General features: G+C 38.7%; 2 protein-coding genes across 3 annotated transcripts in view; one reads left to right on the top strand and one right to left on the bottom strand.

Moving 5' to 3' along the window:
• The window catches only part of LOC110463217 (serine/threonine-protein kinase 16-like), a 17799-nt gene extending 16735 nt beyond the window's left edge, over positions 1-1064 (bottom strand). Inside the window, exon 1 of the mRNA XM_021517626.1 lies at positions 936-1064. The gene's annotated coding sequence lies outside the window, so the exon portion shown is untranslated. The remainder of the gene's footprint in view (positions 1-935) is intronic.
• Positions 1065-1315: 251 nt separating this feature from the next.
• Positions 1316-23327, top strand: LOC110463210 (dynactin subunit 2-A-like). 2 transcript variants are annotated; one of them, XR_002464360.1, is made up of 14 exons: positions 1316-1394; positions 3069-3143; positions 3782-3884; positions 5872-5939; positions 6551-6649; positions 8955-9115; positions 12242-12395; positions 12863-12928; positions 14898-14936; positions 16351-16503; positions 19660-19762; positions 20735-20826; positions 21059-21298; positions 21334-23327. XR_002464360.1 is itself a non-coding variant. In XM_021517618.1 (13 exons), exons 1-13 carry the CDS (start codon positions 1359-1361, stop codon positions 21143-21145), a joined length of 1236 nt encoding a protein of 411 aa, XP_021373293.1. In that variant the 5' UTR covers positions 1316-1358; the 3' UTR covers positions 21146-23327. The 2 variants fall into 2 exon arrangements, 1 of the variants encoding a protein (XP_021373293.1); XM_021517618.1 differs by having other exon boundaries at positions 21059-23327.
• The last annotated feature ends 1333 nt before the right edge of the window (positions 23328-24660 follow it).

Below are 24660 nucleotides of genomic sequence, written 5' to 3'. Positions count from 1 at the left end.
ACGTCACTATTGTATAGACGTCATCAATAATAGAACATGGGCCCACATTTTTAGTACTTTAGGGGTAAAAATCTTGTGAAAAAATTGTCCTGAAGAAGCCCTAGTTCAGGGCGAAACCGGTCGACCTTCCAAATAAACCCAAGAACCACCTACCCTATGGCTTGTTGCGATTGATTTCTTACGATTTATATTTACCCACATTCTCAATCGCCCTGCATACTAATTGGTATCCAAGCCGGGATTTCGGAACCTACCAAACATAAACCAGAAGTACGGCGTTGGCTCTATACTTCGAGAAAAGAAGAGATGTACATGTAGTGTGTCTGGTAACATAACTGGGTTAAATATGTCTATTTAAATTGGTGACCAGAAAGCTGAGTTCAGTTGGTTAAAGTATTTGTGTATAGTTTGGAAGTCCTGGGTTCAAATTTGTATTGGCCCTGCTGCATTTTACCACTCCTAGCTGTACATGTATCCCTATATATATATATGTGCCTTCAATATCTGCTTTTATTTTCTTGTTGCTAGATGTAGTCATGTTGTACATAATTCATATCAATGTGACAGTCCTACATCAGATACATGTATTTAATAATATAAGTGTCTCTGATCAGGGATCTGATCTAAGTGAGCTGTTTCCCAAATGAATATGCTTTTATCATCTGAATAGCATAACTCTTGTGAGTGTCTTATGAAAATTGTATTTCTTTTCCTGTACAAGCAGTGTAAATAAGTGTCATTTTCCCAATAATTATTGCATGCATAAGTGTAACAGTGGTTGTATTGATGATACATTTTTTTTTAAACGATGATGGTGATGATACTCAAACCTCAGCATCATCCCATGGTTATGCACCATATGATTTGTTGCATCATGATCATTGAACATAAAAACTTTTCTGTACTCACATTTCACGTTTGAGTAATGGCCTTACCCTTGTATTGACGTTGTTTATTCTGGAGTATGTTCCTTCTTTGCAGCTTAAGTATTTTGACAAGAGGTGTCGTGGCAGTATTCCAGTTTCAGCAACAATACGGTGTCTATTCACAGCTTGATGGCATAATCCTTATACAATCTTGGTTAAAACTTAGTAAAGACTCAGACATTAGACGTGACTGATAAACAAAACTGAGAATTCCGGAATTGATTAATATTACATATTTCAGAATTTAAACTTATGTTATTAAAGAAAATATATTTTTATTAATTACCAATCAAAATATTATTTTTTCTTAAGTTCGATGGATTTTTTTTAAAACCAAAATTTACTTTGATTGCGGATACTTGGCATGTGTTCGTTTTTAATTTTAGAGCACAGGCACTCACTTCCTTTGCGTCATCCTCCGAATTATCAATCATGGCAGATCCAAAATATGCAAATTTACCTGGAATTGTAAGTGTATCTAGACTATATATTGATAATGTCGATTGCTTTCTTAAAAGAGAATAATCAGATGTACTTGAAATAGTAAATTTAGAGTAGACGCACTTCCAAGCGAGTAAGGGCGTTGTCAGATCGATCGACTAGTTGATCGACATCGCAGCATCTGACAGTTGCTTGATGTGATCTGGTGATCACTGGCTGTCAGTGATGACAGTTGGTGGTTTATTACACAGTCTGTCCAACACCTTTTATTGTCAAATCACATGTCGGTCAAAGGATGCCAGGTACTGGAGCACCAAATCACAGGTGTTTGAAATTCTGACTGTAAATTACATTGAGATAAAAATCATATAAAAAAATAGGGTATTACTTTAAATTAGTATAAAGTACAGGTATGCAACGCCTCCAATGTAAACAATCACAAAAGTCGGTGAAATCGGAAAAAAAATATACGGATTACACTCTACCTATTGTTTTTTATCGATGCCGCGAACATTATCAGACCCTCGCTTAGCATAAATCAGCACTCACCGCTTTCAGTTCTATTTCAGCTAAAAACTGCCTAAGATGGTTGTCACGAGCACCATGGGGGGAAAATGTCGGCTATTTTTTTGCATGTCCAGGGGTGAATATTTGTGTTATTAGTTTTCATTTATAACACAGATAATAAAAAACAAGAGAATTCTTCGAATTTTAATATATATTCTGTGTGATGAAAATATTTCAAACGCTGTTTATGTTTAATCTTTTAATTGTTTACAAAATGGTTGAAAGATTTCTCCGTCACGGTGGTCGTGACAGACAATGTAAAATATGTCAACAATTGCCTATTTAAATTACTCAGAGGCACTGTATTAACCCGGACCATATTTTAGGTAGGGATTACAATCGTATGAAACACTTGCTGATTGGCTGATTTAGTTCTGTGAGTCCTAAGCGAGATTTGCTGGTGCTCCAGCACCTGGATGTGGCAATAAGTTCACGTAATCCAATAGATTGGTGAATTATATCATACATTGAGTGCCAATTGCATCGTGGCTTTTGCAGATAAAATCACGATACTTTTAAAAAGTTTCGTAGAGGTTACTGCCCTTTAAGAGTAGTTATTACCGTGGTAAACCAATCACACAAAATTAATTTCAGGATGCATTTCTTCTATCCCCCCAAAAAATGTTATTTCAAAACTAAAAAAGCGATTACAATTTAGGTAATGGATACTTAAAAACAAACTAAAAAAGCAATTACTACATGTATTTAGATAATGGATACTTAAAAATCAAACTAATTCATCATGGAGAACCGAACACTTGAGATTTGTTTCATATCAAGGAAAACTATGGTAACCGGTTTGTACAGAAAATTGCAACACTTATTGCAATATATGTATCGTAACATGACCCAAGTATTGCAATAGGTATTGTAACGTGATCCATGTATTGTGATGCATATCGTATCTTCGTAACCCATAATTTACTAAACACAGCACAATACTCCTAACAATGCAGTCGACATAACCATAAATATCCGATAAGAAATACTGGACCAGTGGCCTTCTATATTACAGGAGTCATATAAAGTTTCATGTTGATGATTTACTGTGCATGCCTTCTAAATGCTTTAGATTGCAATTCATCAGGATGACTATTTGATTGTTATTTCAATCTTTCTTTCTGTTTGTTGTAGGATTTAAACTCTCCCGATGTGTTTGAGACCAGCGACCTTCCCGAGGATGACCAGGCTATGAAGTCTGAGCCAGTGGTAAATAGATTGTCATATTAAAGTCTGAGCCAGTGGTAAATAGATTGTCATATTGAAGTCTGAGCCAGTGGTAAGTAGATTGTCATATTGAAGTCTGAGCCAGTGGTAAATAGATTGTCATATTAAATATACTTGACATGCTAGGAGAATTTCCATTTAGCTCATCGGTAGAATACAGGACTTGTTATCTAACTTATCTGTAATCCTTGGTTTGACTCTTAATTAATTGGTGGAGACAGTAGGAAAATGTGACCTTGATTAGTTGATTATAATGTCTGTGAGTATCACTGACCAGTCTATGTGAAAATACTGTGATATCTTTTGTCAAAGTTAACATTCTCCTTAGCATGGATGGCGGATGTAGAGTAGAAAGATGATGTGTTGATGTAAAAATATGCAAGTGTTAATGTTGTGATGCAACTGAAAAGATGCGTGTACTCATAATATATGAAATCATTTCATCATACATGAATGATTGGAGGATGATGATGTTGATGATGATGATGATGATGATGATGATGATGATGATGATGATGATGATGATGATGATGATGATTTTCAAGCAAACTACATACCCCGGTCACAGCATATTGCATGATTATATGAATGTAAAAAATATTTCTTCACTTCACCAATAGGGCCAAGAAGAAGTTCCAAATGAAAACATTGACAAGATCACTTTGGACACCAAGACTGCTCTTACAAAATTCAAAGGAAGGGATCTTCAGGCTGAATCAGTTGGTATGTACACATGTCATCAGTTTTCGTAGATTCATCTTTCTTTGTGAACAATCTCTGTAACAACCTGCACTGTCTGTATCGTTAATGGAATACAAGGCTAGGTTGGGCACTGTCCGTATTGTTAATGGAATACAAGGCTAGGTTGGGCACTGTCTGTATCGTTAATGGAATACAAGACTAGGTTGGGCACTGTCTGTATCATTAATAGAATACAAGGCTAGGTTGGGCATCACCATCATGGCATTCATAATCTCATTAGGCCAAAACAAATTCTTTTGTGTCCCCTTACCTAGGTATGTACACATGTCATCAGTTTTCGTAGATTCAGCTTTCTTTGTGAACAATCTCTGTAACAACCTGCACTGTCTGTATCGTTAATGGAATACACGGCTAGGTTGGGCACTGTCTGTATCGTTTATGGAATACAAGGCTAGGTTGGGCAATGTCTGAATCGTTAATGGAATACAGGGCTAGGTTGGGCACTGTCTGTATCGTTACTAGAATTGGAATACAAGGCTAGGATGGGCACTGTCTGTATCGTTAATAGAATCCAAGGCTAGGTTGGGCACTGTCTGTATCTTTAATGGAATGCAAGGCTAGGTTGGGCACTGTCTGTATTGTTAATGGAATACAAGGCTAGGTTGGGCTCTGTCTGTATCGTTAAGTGAATACAAGGCTAGGTTGGGCACTGTCTGCATCGTTAATGGAATACAAGGCTAGGTTGGGCTCTGTCTGTATCGTTAAGTGAATACAAGGCTAGGTTGGGCACTGTCTGGATCATTAATGGAATACAAGGCTAGGTTGGGCTCTGTCTGTATCGTTAAGTGAATACAAGGCTAGGTTGGGCACTGTCTGTATCCTTAATGGAATAGAAGGCTAGGTTGGGCACTGTCTGTATCTTTAATGGAATGCAAGGCTAGGTTGGGCACTGTCTGTATCTTTAATGGAATGCAAGGCTAGGTTGGGCACTGTCTGTATCTTTAATGGAATGCAAGGCTAGGTTGGGCACTGTCTGTATCCTTAATGGAATAGAAGGCTAGGTTGGGCACTGTCTGTATCTTTAATGGAATACAAGGCTAGGTCGGGCACTGTCTGTATCGTTAATGGAATACACGGCTAGGTTGGGCACTGTCTGTATCGTTAAGGGAATACAAAGCTAGGTTGGGCACTGTCTGTATCGTTAGGGGAATACAAGGCTAGGTTGGGCACTGTCAGTATCGTTAATGGAATACAAGGCTAGGGTGGGCACTGTCTGAATCGTTAATAGAATACAAGGCTAGGTTGGGCATCACCATCATGGCATTCATAATCTCATTAGGCCAAAACAAATTCTTTTGTGTCCCCTTACCTAGGTATGTACACATGTCATCAGTTTTCGTAGATTCATCTTTCTTTGTGAACAATCTTTGTAACAACCTGCACTGTCTGTATCGTTAATGGAATACACGGCTAGGTTGGGCACTGTCTGTATCGTTAAGGGAATACAAAGCTAGGTTGGGCACTGTCTGTATCGTTAAGAGAATACAAGGCGAGGTTGGGCACTGTCTGTATCGTTAATGGAATACACGGCTAGGTTGGGCACTGTCTGTATCGTTACTAGAATTGGAATACAAGGCTAGGATGGGCACTGTCTGTATCGTTAATAGAATACAAGGCTAGGTTGGGCATCATCATCATGGCATTCATAATCTCATTAGGCCAAAACAAATTCTTTTGTGTCCCCTTACCTACCTACGGAAAAATTATTGTGCTTACCCTAATTTTTTTATTGGCATTTAGTGATATGGACTGTTATAAGCATAGTTAAGTTATTTTCCACAATAAAAAAAATTTGCCTACCTACCCTATTTTTTCTGAGGATGAAAGCTGATTCACAAGTAAAAAAAATGGCCTTGTATACATGTATTAATTTAAAACTTTAACAAAAGCATATCGAAATCTTGTCAAGACATTGAAGGTAATTTTGTTATTTCATATCTTTTCACAGATTTTTCTGACAAAATAGGTGGACATTTCCGCACGGGATATGATGCCTCCAAAACAGAGTATGAAATGGTAAATAAGATTTTCTAGTCATGTACTTCATCATATTTTGATATCAAATGTCGTATTTGGTACCATTTATTTCTGTGTGGCAGTTAAACTTTACAATATTTACAACATTTGCATATTTATTATTTGTTTCTTTAAGTTATATGATTTTGAGTTTAGTGTAAAAAGTACATGTATCTGGATTCTCTTAACTGGCTTGCTCAGACAAGTTGAAATAAGCAGTTAGCAGTAATTCTGTGATTTTTACAGAATCTCTTCCTTATATAAGATGTAACTTTGCTTTGTATAAAAAAAAAAAATGGAAACAAACACAAAATTTTTTTTGCTGTCCTCTTTTGTGTTTTTAGTGGGTTCATATCCAGAAAATATATCTTTTTTAAATATGAAGTGTTCTGAATCAAATAGCATGTCAGGGTCAAAGAGCTGGACAGTATTATCAATACTTAAAGATGAGAGTGATTTGATTACATTATGTATTTGTTTGTTATGTTGTCTGTTAAATCTATTATCAATTTCCAACACCCTGGGGTCATAAATCTAGTTGATTGAACACTTTCTCTTGGTTAGATAAAAGTGATGGTACTGACTGTATGCCTGATTTGGTTATGATTTAGCTGGAGGAAGGAGCAGGGAAGATGGAGTCCCCACAGCAAAAGTTTCAGAGGCTGCAACATGAAATAAGAGAACTGTCTGAAGAAGTTCGCAGGATCCAGGTATGTAAAGTTCACAGAATCCAGGTATGTAAAGTTCACAGAATCCAGGTACTTACAGTCCACAGGATCCAGGTACGTAAAGTTCCCAGGATCCAGGTACGTACAGTTCACAGGATCGAGGTACGTAAAGTTCACAGGATTCTGGTACGTAAAGTTAACAGGATCCAGGTACGTAAAGTTCATAGGATCCAGGTACGTAAAGTTCACAGAATCCAGGTACGTAAAGTTCACAGGAACGTAAAGTTCACAGGATCTAGGTACGTACAGTTGGCAGGATCCAGGTACGTAAAGTTCATAGGATCCAGGTACGTAAAGTTCATAGGATCCAGGTACGTAAAATTCAGGTACGTACAGTTCACAGGATCCAGGGACGTAAAGGTCACAGGATCCAGGTACGTAAAGTTCATAGGATCCAGGTACGTAAAATTCAGGTACGTACAGTTCACAGGATCCAGGGACGTACAGTTCACAGGATCCAGGTACGTAACGTTCACAGGATCCAGGTACGTACAGTTGACAGGATTAAGGGAGGAAAAGTTCACAGGATCCAGGTACGTAAGGTTCACAGGATCCAGGTACTTACAGTTCACAGGATTCAGGTACGTAAAGGTCACAGGATCCAGGAACGTAAAGTTCACAGGATTCAGGTCCGTACAGTTCACAGGATCCAGGTACATAAAGTTCACAGGATCCAGGTACGTAAAGTTCATAGGATCCAGGTACGTAAAATTCAGGTACGTACAGTTCACAGGATTCAGGTACGTAAAGTTCACAGAATCCAGGTACGTAAAGTTCACAGGTACGTAAAGTTCACAGGATTCAGGTACGTACAGTTCACAGGATTCAGGTACGTAAAGTTAACAGGATCCAGGTACGTAAAGTTCATAGGATCCAGGTACGTAAAGTTCCCAGGATCCAGGTACGTACAGTTCACATGATCCAGGTACGTAAAGTTCACAGGAACGTAAAGTTCACAGGATTCAGGTACGTACAGTTCACAGGATCCAGGGACGTACAGTTCACAGGATCCAGGCACATAAAGTTCACAGGATCCAGGTACGTACAGTTGACAGGATTAAGGGAGGAAAAGTTCACAGGATCCAGGTACGTATAGTTCACAGGATTCAGGTACGTAAAGTTCACAGAATCCAGGTACTTACAGTCCACAGGATCCAGGTACGTAAAGTTCACAGAATCCAGGTACGTAAAGTTCACAGAATCCAGGTATGTAAAGTTCGCAGAATCCAGGTATGTAAAGTTCGCAGAATCCAGGTATGTAAAGTTCGCAGAATCCAGGTATGTAAAGTTCACAGAATCCAGGTACGTAAAGTTCACAGCATCCAGGTACGTACAGTTCACAGGATCCAGGCACATAAAGTTCACAGGATCCAGGTACTTACAGTTCACAGGATTCAGGTACGTAAAGTTCACAGAATCCAGGTATGTAAAGTTCACAGAATCCAGGTACTTACAGTTCACAGGATTCAGGTACGTAAAGTTCACAGAATCCAGGTATGTAAAGTTCGCAGAATCCAGGTATGTAAAGTTCACAGAATCAAGGTATGTAAAGTTCACAGAATCAAGGTATGTAAAGTTCACAGAATCAAGGTATGTAAAGTTCACAGAATCAAGGTATGTAAAGTTCACAGAATCCAGGTACGTAAAGTTCACAGCATCCAGGTACGTACAGTTCACAGGATTAAGGTACGTAAAGTTCACAGGATCCAGGGACGTAAAGTTCACAGGATCCAGGGACGTAAAGGTCACAGGATCCAGGTACGTAAAGTGCACAGAATCCAGGTACTTACAGTCCACAGGATCCAGGTACGTAAAGTGCACAGAATCCAGGTACTTACAGTTCACAGCATTCAGGTACGTAAAGTTCACAGGACCCAGGTACGTAAAGTTCACAGGATCCAGGTACGTAAAGTTCATAGGATCCAGGTACGTAAAGTTCACAGGATCTTGTATTGTTTTCAGTTTGAATTCATTGTCACTTACTTATTTTATAAGGTTTCTATTTTTGCGTTAATTTAGGGTGGGGGGGGGTGGGGGGAAAAATTTGAGTATTTAGCAAATAGTTTCAGGACAAAAAGGAACAAAATGCGGTTTTAATAGTTGTTTCTTGTGTGAATTAAAACGGAAGAGCAATTACAAAAACCAGTATTCACAAAAATAAATGTGAATTTTAGTATTTTCCTTTCCATGAAACCTGTTAACAGATGTGTGGCGATTATGTCCTATAACTGATATTAATGTGTTGTGTTTTACTGTGACATTAAGTTTTAAAACTCAATATTCACAGGACAATGTGAAACAGGAGTCGACCTCGGAGAAGATGACACCAGTCTCCCTGGGTAAACAGTTGGATTATCTACAACATCAACTAAATGACCTTCACCTTGAGAAAATTCTTGGTCCGGAGGCTGGCATTAACCTTGCTGACCCTCAGGGTGCTTTGCAAAAGTAGGTATCCTGTGTTCTTTTCAGGGATTTCAATTTTTTTTATCAGATTGGTTATATTCTCGCAATAAAAATCTACACCTGTCTGAATTTGAGTTCACAAAAATGTTGATGGCGATTAACTCTTTTTAATGTTGAATTGTGATAAGCTGTCCCAAAAAGAATTTTGAGTTCAATATCTGTATAAAAAACATAAGTTATATAACTTTAAAAATAATATTTAATCTTCCTTATTAGTCCCCTACCGGTAAAACCGAGGGGACTATAGGTTTCCTCTCTGTCCCTCTGTGTACGTACGTAACACCAATGTTTGTCAGCGCTCTAGCGGCTTCATTCCTTGAGGGATTTTGATCAAACTTCACATAAATACAAAGGACCATAATATCTCGGACAAGTTCAAATTTCAGGTTTCTTAGGTCAGGGTCAAGGTCATAGTTACTTTTTTTTTTGTCGCCTGCGAAAAGCTGGTGACACATAGGAATTGCTTTGTCGGCGTCGTCGTCCGAACAGAGGTTTTCGTGCGATAACTTGAGTTTCCTTGGGCCGATCATACTCAAACTTCATGCAGTGCTTCCTTACCAAAAGTGCTTGCTTGGGATTGCTTTTCAGGTCCGAAGGTCAAAGGTCAAGGTCACTGATACTATAAATAGAAAATTTGTTTTCGTACGATAACTTGATTTTCCTTGGGCCGATCAAACTCAAACTTCATGCAGTGCTTCCTTACTAAAAAGTGCTTGCTATGGATTGTTTTTCAGGTCTGAAGGTCAAAGGTCAAGGTCACTGTTACTATAAATAGAAACTTCACTAAAACTGTTTACTGGACGGCTTCGATCTACCACTGGACCCACCGTGTATACCTCTGAAATTCCGCCTTACTCCAAACGTTATTGACAACACTAGCCGTTTAACATCATAATCCACAAGTTTATTCATTTATTTATGGGAAACCATCCGACAAATCATACAAATTAAACTTGGAATTGAGACAATGAGTATCCATAGCAAGTTCCTTAAATTCTTCCCAGAATAACAGATTATATAACAAAATGTTGCCATCCAAAAACATAATCTATGATTATTGCTTACTTTTAACATTATTTCTTGAAATGAAAAGTGTATCTATTTCTTCGTAATCTCCCAGCTTCCTGCGCAGGCGACACATCCACCTCCGTGGAATTCTTGTTTAGAAAATCCTTGTCAGCGCTCTAGCAGCTTCATTCCTTGAGGGATTTTGGTCAAACTTCATACAATTACAAAGGACTATAATATCTCGGACAAGTTTGAGTTTCAGGGTTGTAGAGTTGAGGTCAAGGCCACCGTTACTATTAATACAAAATCCTGGACAAGTTGAAGCCAGGGATAGACTGATGATCGATATTTAATAATCCTGTCCTGTTCGATTCCGATTATCGGTATAAAATTCCATAATCGATATAATCGGTTCATTACTGAACTTATGGTGTCAAATTTGTGTGTAATATATAGTATACATGGCAATTAATTTATTCTGATTTTTTTTTACAAAATGATTGATGGTAATGTAGAATAGAAAAATTACATTAAAATCAGTTACAAGGTAATTGAATACTTTTCATTTTTCCCAAATTAACACCAAAGGGCACCATTTTTAGCTCACTGGGTCCGAAGGACCAAGGTGAGCTTATGCCATACCGTGGCGTCCGTCGTCCTTATGTCAACAATTTCTTTAAACAACTTCTTCTTAACCACTGATTCGAATTCAACTAAATTTGGCTGGAAGTGGTGATTCAAAATTGTACAAATGGTTGGGCCGACTAAAGGGGTCAATTTGGCTATATTGCTTTAAGCGACTTCTCCTCAGGAACTAACAGATGGATATCAACCATATTTGACTGGAAGCATCCTTAAGTAGTGGAGATTCAAAATTGTACAAATGGTGGGGCTGACCCCCTAGGGGGCTGGAGGGCGGGGGCAATTTGGCTATATTGCTACAAACGACTTCTTCTGTAGAACTATGCACTGGATATCAATCATATTTGATCAAAAGCATTCCTGGGAGGCAGGGATTCTAAATTGTACAAATGGAGGGATTGAGGGGCGGGGGCCACAAAAAAGGGGATTTGGCTATATTGCTTTAAGCGACTTCTTCTCCGGAACTAAGAGATGGATATCAACCATATCAACCATATTTGACTGGAAGCATCCCTAGGTAGTAGAGAGTAGGGGGACATGTATTTGGTTGCTTTAGCAAACTCAGTATGCGTGTTTGATATATCTCATAATGTAAACAGTCCTGTCCTAGCAGTGATTGTATTTCAGCACTTTTCAAACTATCGATGTTTATGCTAATTCATGCACAAATCTTAAAAGTATATATTTTCAGAAATACTTTTGCTCAAGGTATAAATCATTATGAAAGGATGATAACTTAATTTAAAATGCAAACTTTGGGACATTTTTGAACAAAAACCTAGTGAAAGACCTCTAGGTATTCCATCACTCTAGTCACACCTTTTATGGGTCAATCCTGTCAGTAATCTGACAGGCCATATTATCATTCTATATTACCTGAAATCATCATTTTCCTTGATTAGGAATATTTTTCAAGAACTTTAATTATTGAAACGTCTCTGCGAGGTGTTTTTACTAGTGGTGAGAATCAAGTGAAATTTCATAATCGATGGTTGGTTTAACGAAATATTTGAAAATCTGTTCGACACATCTTAACGTATATGATTAAGTTTGATAACATTCTGACAACAATTTCTTTTGAAATTGAGCACCTTTTCCCTATGGCAATATATTAAAAACAATAATAATATACAACATTTGATATAGCGCCCTATCTAGCTAGAATAAGTCGCTCTAAAGCACTTTACAGCACATAGATATAATTTAAACAATCAATACAATTAGCATATACATTAATCAATAAAATTTGAGGAATTCACAGGAGCTGTCTTATCAGGCGCTAACTACTAGTCCTATGCCACCTGGCTAATATCTCCTTATGTGTGTATGCCTGCGTTTGTGCTGGAGATAAATTAAGATACGTGTCGCAATATATTCCTTCTGTATTGCAATATATGGAGATACTTTCCAAGCGTATTGTGCCATCCCTACATTTAACGGTGTAATACTTTTCTGCAGAAGACTGATGACCCAGCTGGATTCCTTCCAGTGTGGAGGAGCTGACACTAAAGGAAAGACTCCAACTAAAGGAAAGTCGGAAGGTTCAGCCGACTGTGTCACGTACGAGCTGTATTATAGACCAGAACAGGCTCAGTTCAGTAAAAACGCCAGGGTAGGTAACTCTGCCTTTACTGTATACAAACCACACTCATTTATCTAGCCACCTTTGTTTTCGTCTGAATGTGGCGGGATTCTGTTTAATAGAAAATAAGAAATTTGTTCCAAAAATCACTGGCTGGGTAGTGGGACAACCAGATTAGTGGTAGCAAAAAAGCCTTTCTCTAGCCAAACGCTACTTGAATTGTATGTCAATACTTCACATATTTCATGAAAATAATTTCCATTGAATTCTATGTAAAATCAATGTTAAAATCGAAAATTTTGTTGTTGGGAATTTTGATAAAACACTGCCTAAGTTTGTATGCATGTACCTCATATGATGGTAAGGTGTCACTTACTGGTAACAGGTCTTATGCCCTACTATATACAGAGGTATGGCATATTATTCAATTGTTGATACCAAAGTTTGTCCTGAGATCATGTATAGCTTGCAATACTTTGCCTTGTTGACTGTTACAGCTGGCCAGTCTAGAAGAAAGACTTGAGAGGTTGGAAGCAGCAATAGGTCAGAACCAAGAAAAACTGGTAAATGATTGTTTATGTATCTTATCCATGTTATAACTTGAGGCCTTAGTACTTAGAAAGGTGCTTAATAAGTGCTGGGTATATTTAGGAGTTTGACTTGATTTCCAGGAATACCATATTTCCATCAAGAGACTCGTAAATTAGGCACACAAGCACAAGGAGGTGAGCATGCTATTTTGAGTGAGAAAAGAAATGAAAAATTTATGTTTCTGATTTTCAATTTGGCCAAACAAAAAATATGTTTGTTTCCTCTAAGATATTTGAATAAATAAGGGTATAGGTATCAAATTCTATTTTAAAAAATAATTGTATATGGTGTATATAGGAGATTGCCACCCTTCTAATTTGTAACACTATTTCTGATTGGATATCTTGCTGGGGTCTATATTTCTATATAGACCCCGCTCTGCTGGGGTCTATTAAAGCATGTACGAGGGGAGATAACTCACACTAGAATCTTGCTGCATAACAACAAAGATGGCGTACAACACACTCAAGGGCTTGCCAATCATTCAGATGATGAAATAGCCTACAAGCAATCTAAAATGACAGCAAATTCAACGAAACAGGCAATGAGGGGGCCTTTGGGGTGCTTATAATAATAAACTTTATTTATTGAGGATAAAATACATGTTTAGCCAAAGGCTAATCTTCCACATGGTCCTCTGGTTAGTAAAATATATGTGTTAGATAAAATAACGTATTTACGCAATCAATATATAAACATGGTAATCTTGCTAGTAAAATACATGTGCTAGTTAAAAGTTACATATATATTGATGCAATCAACACATTTATAAGGTTATATCACAGTTATCTTAGTTAAGAGTATCACAGAATGCATAAAGTTTCATGCAAAGGTAGTAGTCAGGACAGACTCACAAAGTGACTTATAATTTTGCAGAAAAAAAAAGTAATAAAAGATTGTCATGGTGGCAAATTCGTTATCTCTGGTTTAGGAGGGGTCTACAGGCTCATAGACCCCTCCTTACCCAGGGATAACTGGTTTAGGAGGGGTCTACAGGCTCATAGACCCCTCCTAACCCAGAGATAACTGGTTTAGGGGGGGTCTACAGGCTCATAGACCCCTCCTTACCCAGAGATAACTGGTTTAGGAGGGGTCTACAGGCTCATAGACCCCTCCTTACCCAGGGATAACTGGTTTAGGAGGGGTCTACAGGCTCATAGACCCCTCCTAACCCAGAGATAACTGGTTTAGGGGGGGTCTACAGGCTCATAGACCCCTCCTTACCCAGAGATAACTGGTTTAGGAGGGGTCTACAGGCTCATAGACCCCTCCTAACCCAGAGATAACTATTTTAGGAGGGGTCTACAGGCTCAGACCCCTCCTTACCCAGAGATAACTGGTTTAGGAGGGGTCTACAGGCTCAGACCCCTCCTTACCCAGAGATAACTGGTTTAGGAGGGGTCTACAGGCTCATAGACCCCTCCTTACCCAGAGATAACTAATAATGATCTGGACTTCTGATGCTTTTTTGAAAAATGCCTAAACAGTTTAGGGTTGGCACAAAAGATCAGGGTATACAAAGGTAGATATTTTTGTTTGGCTTTGAGTATGTTCCTTTACCTAGATTGAGTTACCACATGCTATGTGTATATATTGACTTGTTTATTATGCATATTACATTTTGTTCTTCTGTTACAATTGCTTATTCATATATTGTTTGGAAGATTTTAAAGTGTTATTGTTTGGAAGATTTTAAAGTGTTATTGATTGGGAGATTTTAACGTGTTATTGATTGGAAGATTTTTAAGTGTTATTGATTGGGAGATTTTAACGTGTTATTGATTGGAAGATTTTAAAGTGTTATTGATTGGAAGATTTTAAAGTGTTATTGTTTGGAAGATTTTAAAGTGTTATTGTTTGGAAGATTTTTAAGTGTTATTGTTTGGGAGATTTTAAAGTGTTATTGATTGGAAGATTTTAAAGTGTTACTTTATTTTACAGAGTGTACTAACAGCTGATACTGCCAACAAAAGTCTTGTGGTAAGTTTTGTATTGACCAGTGTAACAAAACCGGCTGTAAATTAGGTAATTTGTGATGAGGAATGGAACCATCTTATAAGATGTAAGATAAAGGATATCAATAGAAAGCAGCACTTTGGTCAAAAGTCCATTTGAGCTGGTACCTACTCATGAATAGTTAATGTTGTATAGATTGTTAAAAGTACTTTGGGAGAATTGTATAGGGAGTTAGCAGTCTAGAGTCAGAGTCTAGAGTGGAGAGATGGTATTCGAGGTTCAAGAATGTGAGCCTCTTGAGAGACAGGCCAGGGAAGGCCTCGGCCATAGGGGGCAGGGAAGGCCCTGGTACAGCACTTTGTGTGCTTTAGAACTATGGGTTTGATGTTGTAACTCTATATACGGTAATCTGTGTACATGCAGATCTGCTGTCATGTTCCAGAACTGTGTTAAAAAGGACATTGGCTTTAATTTAAGAGAGATCTTACAAAGAGGGCCTACTTGGGGTCCTTAATCTTACAAAGAGGACCTACTTGGGGTCCTTAATCTTACATAGAGGGCCTATTCGGGGTCCTTAATCTTATAAAGAGGGCCTACTCGGAGTCCTTAAATCTTACAAAGAGGGCCTACTCGGGGTCCTTAAATCTTACAAAGAGGGCCTACTCGGGGTCCTTAAATCTTACAAAGAGGGCCTACTCAGGGTCCTTAGACATTGTCCTGCCAGTGTTCATTCGTAGAAAGGAATCTTTGTTTGTCACATGTGGAAGCTTTTATTACTGCATGCTAACTGTCCAAAAACATAGTATATTAGCTATTTCTGCATAGCAATGCATTTTGTTACTATGGTAGGGCATCTATGCAGACGCTTGGAAAAAAAATTGCACCAAGAAAGATAGCCACAATTAACCCATATGATGTTTATAACAGTAATCGGTAAATAAATTCAAGTTGCAATTTTCACTTTTTATGAGGCTGAAAAATACCCATAATGCCCCAAGTCCTTTCCTGTTTAGTATATATGGTAGCTTACTCTTGGTGTTTAGTATATATGGTAGCTTACTCTTGGTGTTTAGTATATATGGTAGCTTACTCTTGGTGTTTAGTATATATGGTAGCTTACTCTTGGTGTTTAGTATATATGGTAGCTTACTCTTGGTGTTTAGTATATATGGTAGCTTACTCTTGGTGTTTAGTATATATGGTAGCTTACTCTTGGTGTTTAGTATATATGGTAGCTTACTCTTGGTGTTTAGTATATATGGTAGCTTACTCTTGGTGTTTAGTATATATGGTAGCTTACTCTTGGTGTTTAGTATATATGGTAGCTTACTCTTGGTGTTTAGTATATATGGTAGCTTACTCTTGGTGTTTAGTATATATGGTAGCTTACTCATTGTTACCAATGTTACATGTATTGTGTGTTTTACCAATGTTCCAGGGTGCAGTGGCTGTTGTGAATTCCAAGCTTTCCTTACTAGAACAGTCCAATCTAGATCAGGTGGAGGCCCGACTTCAAGGGGTACTACATAAACTTAAAGAGATTGTTGAGAAAAAGTCTGCTGTGCAGGACGATCCTGACAAACAGAACAAGGTATGAACCTACTTTATTGTGTCAAGCTTGAATAAGTAAAATTACCTGTTTAATAATAAAGGTATTGTTTGGTCCATTAGTAGGTTCTTTCATTGTCTGGCATGATTACAGATTAGAAAATGTAATTCCTTTTGAGGTAATATATTGTTATCAAAATAAAGACCTGAACAAAAACATTGTGAAAAAACAAGATATGGTGGTTGAGTGGTTAAGGCATCTGACCATCTACAATCACTAGTCCTCTACCACTGGGTCGTGGTGGTCGAGCGGTTAAGGCATCTGACCATCTACAATCACTAGTCCTTTACCACTGGGTCGTGGTAGTCGAGTGGTTAAGGTGTCTGACCGTCTACAATCACTAGTCCTCTACCACTGGGTCATGGTAGTCGAGTGGTTAAGGTGTCTGACCATATACAATCACAAGTCCTCTACCACTGGGTCGTGGTGGTAGAGTGGTTAAGGCATCTGACCATCTACAATCCCTAGTCCTCTACCACTGGGTCGTGGTAGTCGAGTGGGTAAGGCATCTGACCATCTACAATCACAAGTCCACTACCACTGGGTCGTGGTGGTCGAGTGGTTAAGGCATCTGACCATCTAAAATCACCAGTCCTCTACCACTGGGTCGTGGTGGTCGAGCGGTTAAGGCATCTGACCATCTACAATCACTAGTCCCCTACCACTGGGTCGTGGTGGTCGAGTGGTGAAGGCATCTGACCATCTACAATCACTAGTCCCCTACCACTGGGTCGTGGTGGTCGAGTGGTGAAGGCATCTGACCATCTACAATCACTAGTCCTCTACCGCTGGGTCGTGGTGGTCGAGTGGTTAAGGCATCTGACCATCTCCAATCACAAGTCCTCTACCACTGGGTCGTGGTGGTCTAGTGGTTAAGGCATCTGACCATCTACAATAACTAGTCCTCTACCACTGTGTCGTGGTGGTCGAGTGGTTAAGGCATCTGACCATCTCCAATCACAAGTCCTCTACCACTGGGTCGTGGTGGTCTAGTGGTTAAGGCATCTGACCATCTACAATAACAAGTCCTTTACCACTGGGTCCTGGTGGCCGAGTGGTTAAGGTATCTGACCATCTACAATCACAAGTCCTCTACCACTGGGTCGTAGTCGAGTGGTTAAGGCATCTGACCATCTACAATCACTAGTCCTCTGCCACTGGGTCGTGGTAGTCGAGTGGTTAAGGTGTCTGACCGTCTACAATCACTAGTCCTCTACCACTGGGTCGGGGTAGTCGAGTGGTTAAGGCATCTGACCATCTTCAATCACACGTCCTCTACCACTGGGTCGTGGTGGTCGAGTGGTTAAGGCATCTAACCATCTACAATCACAAGTCCTCTACCACTGGGTCGTGTTGGTCGAGTGGTTAAGGCATCTAACCATCTACAATCACTAGTCCCCTACCACTGGGACGTGGTAGTCGAGTGGGTAAGGCATCTGACCATCTACAATCACTAGTCCTTTACCACTGGGTCGTGGTAGTCGAGTGGTTAAGGCGTCTGACCATCTACAATCACTAGTCCTCTACCGCTGGGTCGTGGTGGTCGAGTGGTTAAGGCATCTAACCATATACAATCACTAGTCCCCTACCACTGGGTCGTGGTGGTCGAGTGGTTAATGCATCTGACCATCTACAATCACTAGTCCCCTACCACTGGGTCGTGGTGGTCGAGTGGTTAAGGTGTCTCACCATCTACAATCACTAGTCCTCTACCACTGGGTCATGGTAGTCGAGTGGTTAAGGTGTCTGACCATATACAATCACAAGTCCTCTACCACTGGGTCGTAGTCGAGTGGTTAAGGCATCTGACCATCTGCAATCACAAGTCCTTTACCACTGGGTCCTGGTGGCCGAGAGGTTAAGGCATCTGACCATCTACAATCACTATTCCTCGACCACTGGGTCGTGGTAGTCGAGTCGTTCAGGTGTCTGACCATATACAATCACAAGTCCTCTACCACTGGGTCGTAGTGGTCGAGTGGTTAAGGCATCTGACCCTCTACAATCACTAGTCCTCTACCACTGGGTCGTGGGAGTCGAGTGGTTAAGGCATCTGACCATCTACAATCACAAGTCCTTTACCACTGGGTCCTGGTGGCCGAGTGGTTAAGGCATCTGACCATCTACAATCACAAGTCCTCTACCACTGGGTCGTGGTAGTCGAGTTGTTAAGGCATCTGACCATCTACAATCACAAGTCCGCTACCACTGGGTCGTGGTGGTCGAGTGGTTAAGGCATCTAACCATGGACAATCACAAGTCCTCTACCACTGGGTCGTGGTAGTCGAGTGGTTAAGGCATCTGACCATCTACAATCACAAGTCCTCTACCACTGGGTCGTGGTGGTCTAGTGGTTAAAGCATCTGACCATCTACAATCACTAGTCCTTTACCACTGGGTCGTGGTAGTCGAGTGGTTAAGGCATCTGACCATCTACAATCACAAGTCCTTTACCACTGGGTCGTGGTAGTCGAGTGGTTAAGGGGTCGTGGTGGTCGAGTGGTTAAGGCATCTAACCATGGACAATCCCAAGTCCTCTACCACTGGGTCGTGGTAGTCGAGTGGTGAAGGCATCTGACCATCTACAATCACAAGTCCTCTACCGCTGGGTCGTGGTGGTCGAGTGGTTAAGGCATGTGACCATCTACAATCACAAGTCCTCTACCCCTGGGTCGTGGTGGTCGAGTGGTTAAGGCATCTGACCATGGACAATCACAAGTCCTCTACCACTGGGTCGTGGGGGTCGAGCGGTTAAGGCATCTGACCATCTACAATCACAAGTCCTCTACCACTGGGTTGCAGGGTCGACGCCTACTTGGGGCAGTTGCCAGGTAATGGCAGCAGGCCGGTGTTTTTTCTCCGGACACTCCAGCTTTCCTCCACCACCAAAGCCTGGTACATCCTTCAATGAACATAGCTGTTAATTAATATGATGTAAAATATGAAACAGAAAATTAAAAAACAAAAACTGGCTACAAAATCAAATTTAAGTATAATTTACAATTTTGTTTTACCTTCAAATCCTGTGATAAGAAGGAATCTAAGATAAATAAATCAGTAAAGTTCAGCATCTGTCCAGTTATGTCTGTTAGCTGTTCAGTGATTGGTCAGATTTGGCTGTAATTTTTGTTTTCACAGATTGCAGAGCTGTATGACCTAGTTAAGAAGTGGAACAGTGTATCAGAAACGTTACCTCAAGTGGTGGACCGTCTGGCTGCTCTCAAGGAACTACACGAACAAGGTCAGCAGCATGTTCACTCCCGCCACAATTGTTACCTCAGTACCAGTTATCACACCTGCTCTAGGTGTCCCACCTGTCCATACAAGCTTTGCCTATCACACTAGTCCTGAGGGTTACATCAGCCCCGGCTATTACACAGGCCTTGCTAGTCACACCAGTCAGTCAAATAAACTCACTTGTCACACCAGTCAGTCAAATAAACTCACTTGTCACACCAGTGGTAATTGCCACAAAAGACTTTCACAGCAACACTAACTACTGTAGAATCATTTATTTTCGTGTGGTTAACATTTTATGGTTTTCATATACTGTACTAGCCTGTTTCATGGACATTATATTTTGTTGATTTCTGATTTTCCCCTATCTATATCATACCATATTTATATTTTCGTGGGGATTTAATTTCGTGGATTTTTGTTATCTACGAAATAAACGAAATTTAATGTTCAACTTACAGTTGTCCTGGTTGTTGCACCATTCTTGATAGTCCTGCCTGTTTTACTTGTCACACTAGTAGTGCTATCCTGTCTTGTCTGTCCATTCATCTATCTGTCTATCTGTCTGTAGTCAGAGAGTATGCCTACACAAGTCCTAGTAAAATACAGCACTGATTGCAATTACATTTTGCACATATCTTACATATCATATGAACATGAATCTCATAGTGTTTATCTGTATCTGCTGTGTTGTTTTGATCCCTTTTTAAAGAGTTTGCCCTGGACCTTATATTGTTTATGAGTATCAACTTAATTTCATGCAATCTTAATTAATGTACTTAGAATCCTCTTCAAAGACTTGATAGGTGGCAAATAGAATATGGGGGTCATCAGGGGTAGTAAGTAAGTATTAATTTTGTAAATAATTGACTTTGCATAGATATAGGTTTGAGACTCTGAGATCATTGCTGTGTTTTTAATAGAATGACAATGTTGGTTTTTACTAATGTTTCATGTTGTGTGTTGTTTATTACAGCATTACAATTTAGTCAATCTCTGACCTACTTGGACACGGCCCAGCAGGAAATAGCTACCAGTCTAAACACCCATGGAGATATGCTTAAACAAGTAAGTGTATTGGTTTTATTTGGGAAAATACCCAGTATTATTAAGTTGAATATATCAAAAAACAAAAATACTCAAACAAGCAGAAAAAAACGACCCCCAAAAAAACCCAAACAAACAAATGAAAAGTTTTTAAAAAAAAAACTACAAAAAAAAGCTACAGATATAAATGTTTAATCTGATTTATTGAAAATGACATATTTTGTATCATAATAATAATATTTAAATGTTTCAGCTTCAAGGTACTTTCAAACAAAATATGGATGTGATCAAGGCTAATTGTGCAAGTCTTGACAACAGAGTGAAAGCTCTACAAAAGTGAAGACCCTGTATCAGACTTTTAACATAGTGCTGCCAACAAAGGATGCAAGACCTGTACCAAATACTGCCACTCGCCGTTCCAAGACCTGTAACCACCTATAAAGTTACTGCCTCTTTAGGTCGCAAGATTTGTAACCAAATAGTGGCACTCCAGGTTGCAAGATTTGTAGCCAAATAGTGACACTCCAGGTTGCAAGATTTGTAACCAAATAGTGGCACTCCAGGTCGCAAGACTTGTAACTAGTTAAAGCCAGTTCAAGGTGCAAGTTTTGAAGCTATATACTATATATAGCACTACCACGTTAGGGTGCAATACTTATTTTGCCAAATATACACTATTTTGGAGGCAAGAGTGGTTACTAAATACTTTGAGATTAGGTGATAAGACTTTTATCTAAGTTTAGCCTATTTAGGTTAGAACTGAACAAGGCAAGAGTGCAAACAATTGTGTTCCCTCTGAAACTTTGTAACTTGTATCGCTGTTAACTTTAGGTAACGGGGTGGGAATAACTCCCATATAGGTCAATGATTGATGGGTTTTATTTCTCTGCTTCTTTCCCATATATGTATTGTGATAGTCTTCAATTGTAATTCCACTCTTAGTATATGCCATGTCATTCGGATTTGTTTATTACAATGAAAGCTCATTGCTTCATGGAATTGCTTTTTGTGTACAACAGATAATAGTTGTCTGTACGCTAGTTTCTGTGCACCATGGAAACTCCTAGACTAGACTTCCTTGTTTGTGTAGACTTAAAAAACTATTGTCGGAAATTGATGCTTTCCAAGACTAAAGCTTGTTCACTATTTTTGAAAGAAAGTAAATTGTCAGTTGTAAAAACTGAAATTGGAGCAAAATGTTTTGGAAATTTGTTCCGACCACATTCTGTATAGTAAGTATTAGGAGTTTGTGTCATTAAGTGCTAAGATGTCTAGATCATATGCTGTCTGTTAGTGTCTGTCAGGTGTAAATGAAGTTTAATTTATGTTCAGAATTGTTTTAATGGTGTATTGCAAAGTTATGCTGGAACAAAATTACTATGCTTATGCTTCATTTGAAAAATATGTATTTAAACTTCATATCTTATTTATTTCTAAAGCAGATCATGGCATTATTTGTTTTATTGTTTATATTAACAACACATACAAGGAGTTCAGGAGAAAAAATATTCCAACAATATTGTTTTGTGTTAAGTTTGCATATATAGATGTAAATTGTACGGCTTTTTGAATTTCATTATATGATGCTAAAACGTAGCATGAATGTGCATACGCCTGTATTGTAGTCATGTATCTAGTCGAAACATTTGTTATTCAATCTTATTCAGATGTTTCTTTCAATCTTATTCAGATTTCTCTTCAAATGTAAATTTGATGCCTGAATCAGAGAGGAAATAAATTGAGTCATCTTGGCTTTACGGATCAAACAGTATAAAATGCTTAAACCAGCCCCTCTCTAAACTAACCCCTCTCTAATCCAGCCCCTCTCTTATCCAGATTCTTCTCTGCACTGGCTTTGACATTTGGTCCCAGCATTCCTCTTGAAACCTACATATTATTGTAAATAACTTTTAAAAAGTTTATTTTTCTGTTCCAACAACCGTGCTATACTTCCAGATATTGATTCACAAACTCACTGACTACATGTTTAAACCAAATCCTGTATAAAGGGACAACATAGTCTGGCTATATCCAGTCTAGACAGGCTACACTAATACCATACTTATAAAACAAAAACGTTTTCTTTTTTGACTGGAATGGTGATGGATACATGTATGAGTTTCCACTTTTAAATTTATTTAATTGTACATGTCTTTAGGAAAACATGGATTTCGGTTTTGTAACTTAACTTTCATCATTTACATAAATGTGAGCATATGGTTGATTTGAAGGGTCTGATATTGTAAGCATAAACTGAACAGCAGAACCTTATTACATTCTAGACTTTGAAAAATAAGGGGAGAGTACTTTCTGGATATCTGCAGCATCATAGAACTGGAGTCAAAATTGCTTCCAGACTTTTTCAGAGGCCAAAGAATCCAGAATATTTTGATTAAGTTCCATTGTACATGAAGTTTATATAGAAACCATATAAGAATGTGCAGGCTAAACTAGAACTTTATTGTCTATATTTATTGCCATTAAACATGAAAATAAAATGTTTCAGTTTTCATGCAACTTAATTTCTTGCGTTCGTTTTCTGTTGTAAAGCTTGAAACATAGTATAAATTATATACGATTCCCCTAGTATATAATATTATATACGATATACGATTCCCCTAGTATATAATATTATATACGATATATGATTCCCCTTGTTTCATTAACCATCAGCATATTCATGTTTCCCATTTTCCTTAAAAAAATCCCCAATATGTATCCCTGTATATATTCCAAATTCCCCTTATATGTAGAGTTGTGATCCTATGCTAACTTACACCTGTGGTTTGTGATAAACTTTTCTCCCACCTCTGTGTATGAAAGATGAATGTGTTCTTTGTGAAACACCCTTGTAGGATACATGTATGCCACATAGTTGCATCTGTGACATTTACAATTGTTAAGTCACAAACAGATGACAGTTTTGCCATGGTACGGCGTTTGTCGTCTGTCCAGCGTCAACTTTTTCTCAGTAACCAAAAGGCCTAGGAAGATGATTTTTGGCCAGTAGTATGCTTACATGAAGGGCTACCAAGTTTGTTCAAATGAATGACCTTCATCCATTTTCAAGGTCACAGGGGTCAAATATGTAAAAATCTTTTAACAACTTCTGGATAACCAAAATGCCCAGGGTAATGATATTTGGCCAGTAGCATGCTGAGATAAAGGACTACAAAGTTTGTTCAAATAAATGACCTTCACCCATAAACAACTTCTTCTGAATTACCAAAATGCACAGGGTGATGATATTTGGCCAGTAGCATGCTGGGGTAAAGGGCTATCATGTTTGTTCAAATGAATGACCTTCCCTTATATTCAAGGTCACAGGGGTCAAATATGTTTAAAACTGTAAACAACTTCTTCTGAATAACCAAAATGCACAGGGTGATGATCATTGGCCAGTAGCATGCTAGGGTAAAGGGCTATGAAGTTTGTTCAAATGAATGACCTTCACCTATATTCAAAGTCACAGGGGTCGAATATGTTAAAACTGTAAACAACTTCTGAATAACCAAAATGCCCAAGGTGATGATATTTAGTCAGTAGCATACTAGGATCAAGGGCTACCAAGTTTGTTTAAATGTATGACCTTGAATCATATTCAAGGTCACAAGGAGCAAATATGTTCAAAATATTTAAACAACTTGTTCTGAATAACCAAAAGGCTCAGGATGTTGATATTTTAGTCAGTAGCATGCCGGGATCAAGGACTACTATGTTTGTTAAAGTGAATGACTTTGACTTATATTCAAGGTCACAGGAGTCAAATTTGTTTAAAATCTTTAAAAGACCTCTCCGGAATAACCATGGGTTCCAGGATGTTGATACTTTGCAAATTGCATCCTGAGATGAAAG

The sequence above is a fragment of the Mizuhopecten yessoensis genome, unplaced genomic scaffold (assembly GCF_002113885.1).
Source record: "Mizuhopecten yessoensis strain PY_sf001 unplaced genomic scaffold, ASM211388v2 scaffold10877, whole genome shotgun sequence".
NCBI lineage: Eukaryota > Metazoa > Mollusca > Bivalvia > Pectinida > Pectinidae > Mizuhopecten > Mizuhopecten yessoensis.
Note: the sequence above shows the minus strand (reverse complement) of the source record. Positions and strands in the feature narration are given on the sequence as shown.

What these genes read in the sequence shown, in the direction of transcription:
- LOC110463210 (XM_021517618.1), top strand. Translation starts at nt 1,359, where the DNA reads ATGGCAGATCCAAAATATGCAAATTTACCTGGAATT. An exon ending in CCAAAACAGAGTATGAAATG is followed by an intron (nt 5,940 to 6,550) that starts GTAAATAAGATT and finishes GTTATGATTTAG; the next exon opens with CTGGAGGAAGGAGCAGGGAA. An exon ending in ATCCTGACAAACAGAACAAG is followed by an intron (nt 16,504 to 19,659) that starts GTATGAACCTAC and finishes TTGTTTTCACAG; the next exon opens with ATTGCAGAGCTGTATGACCT.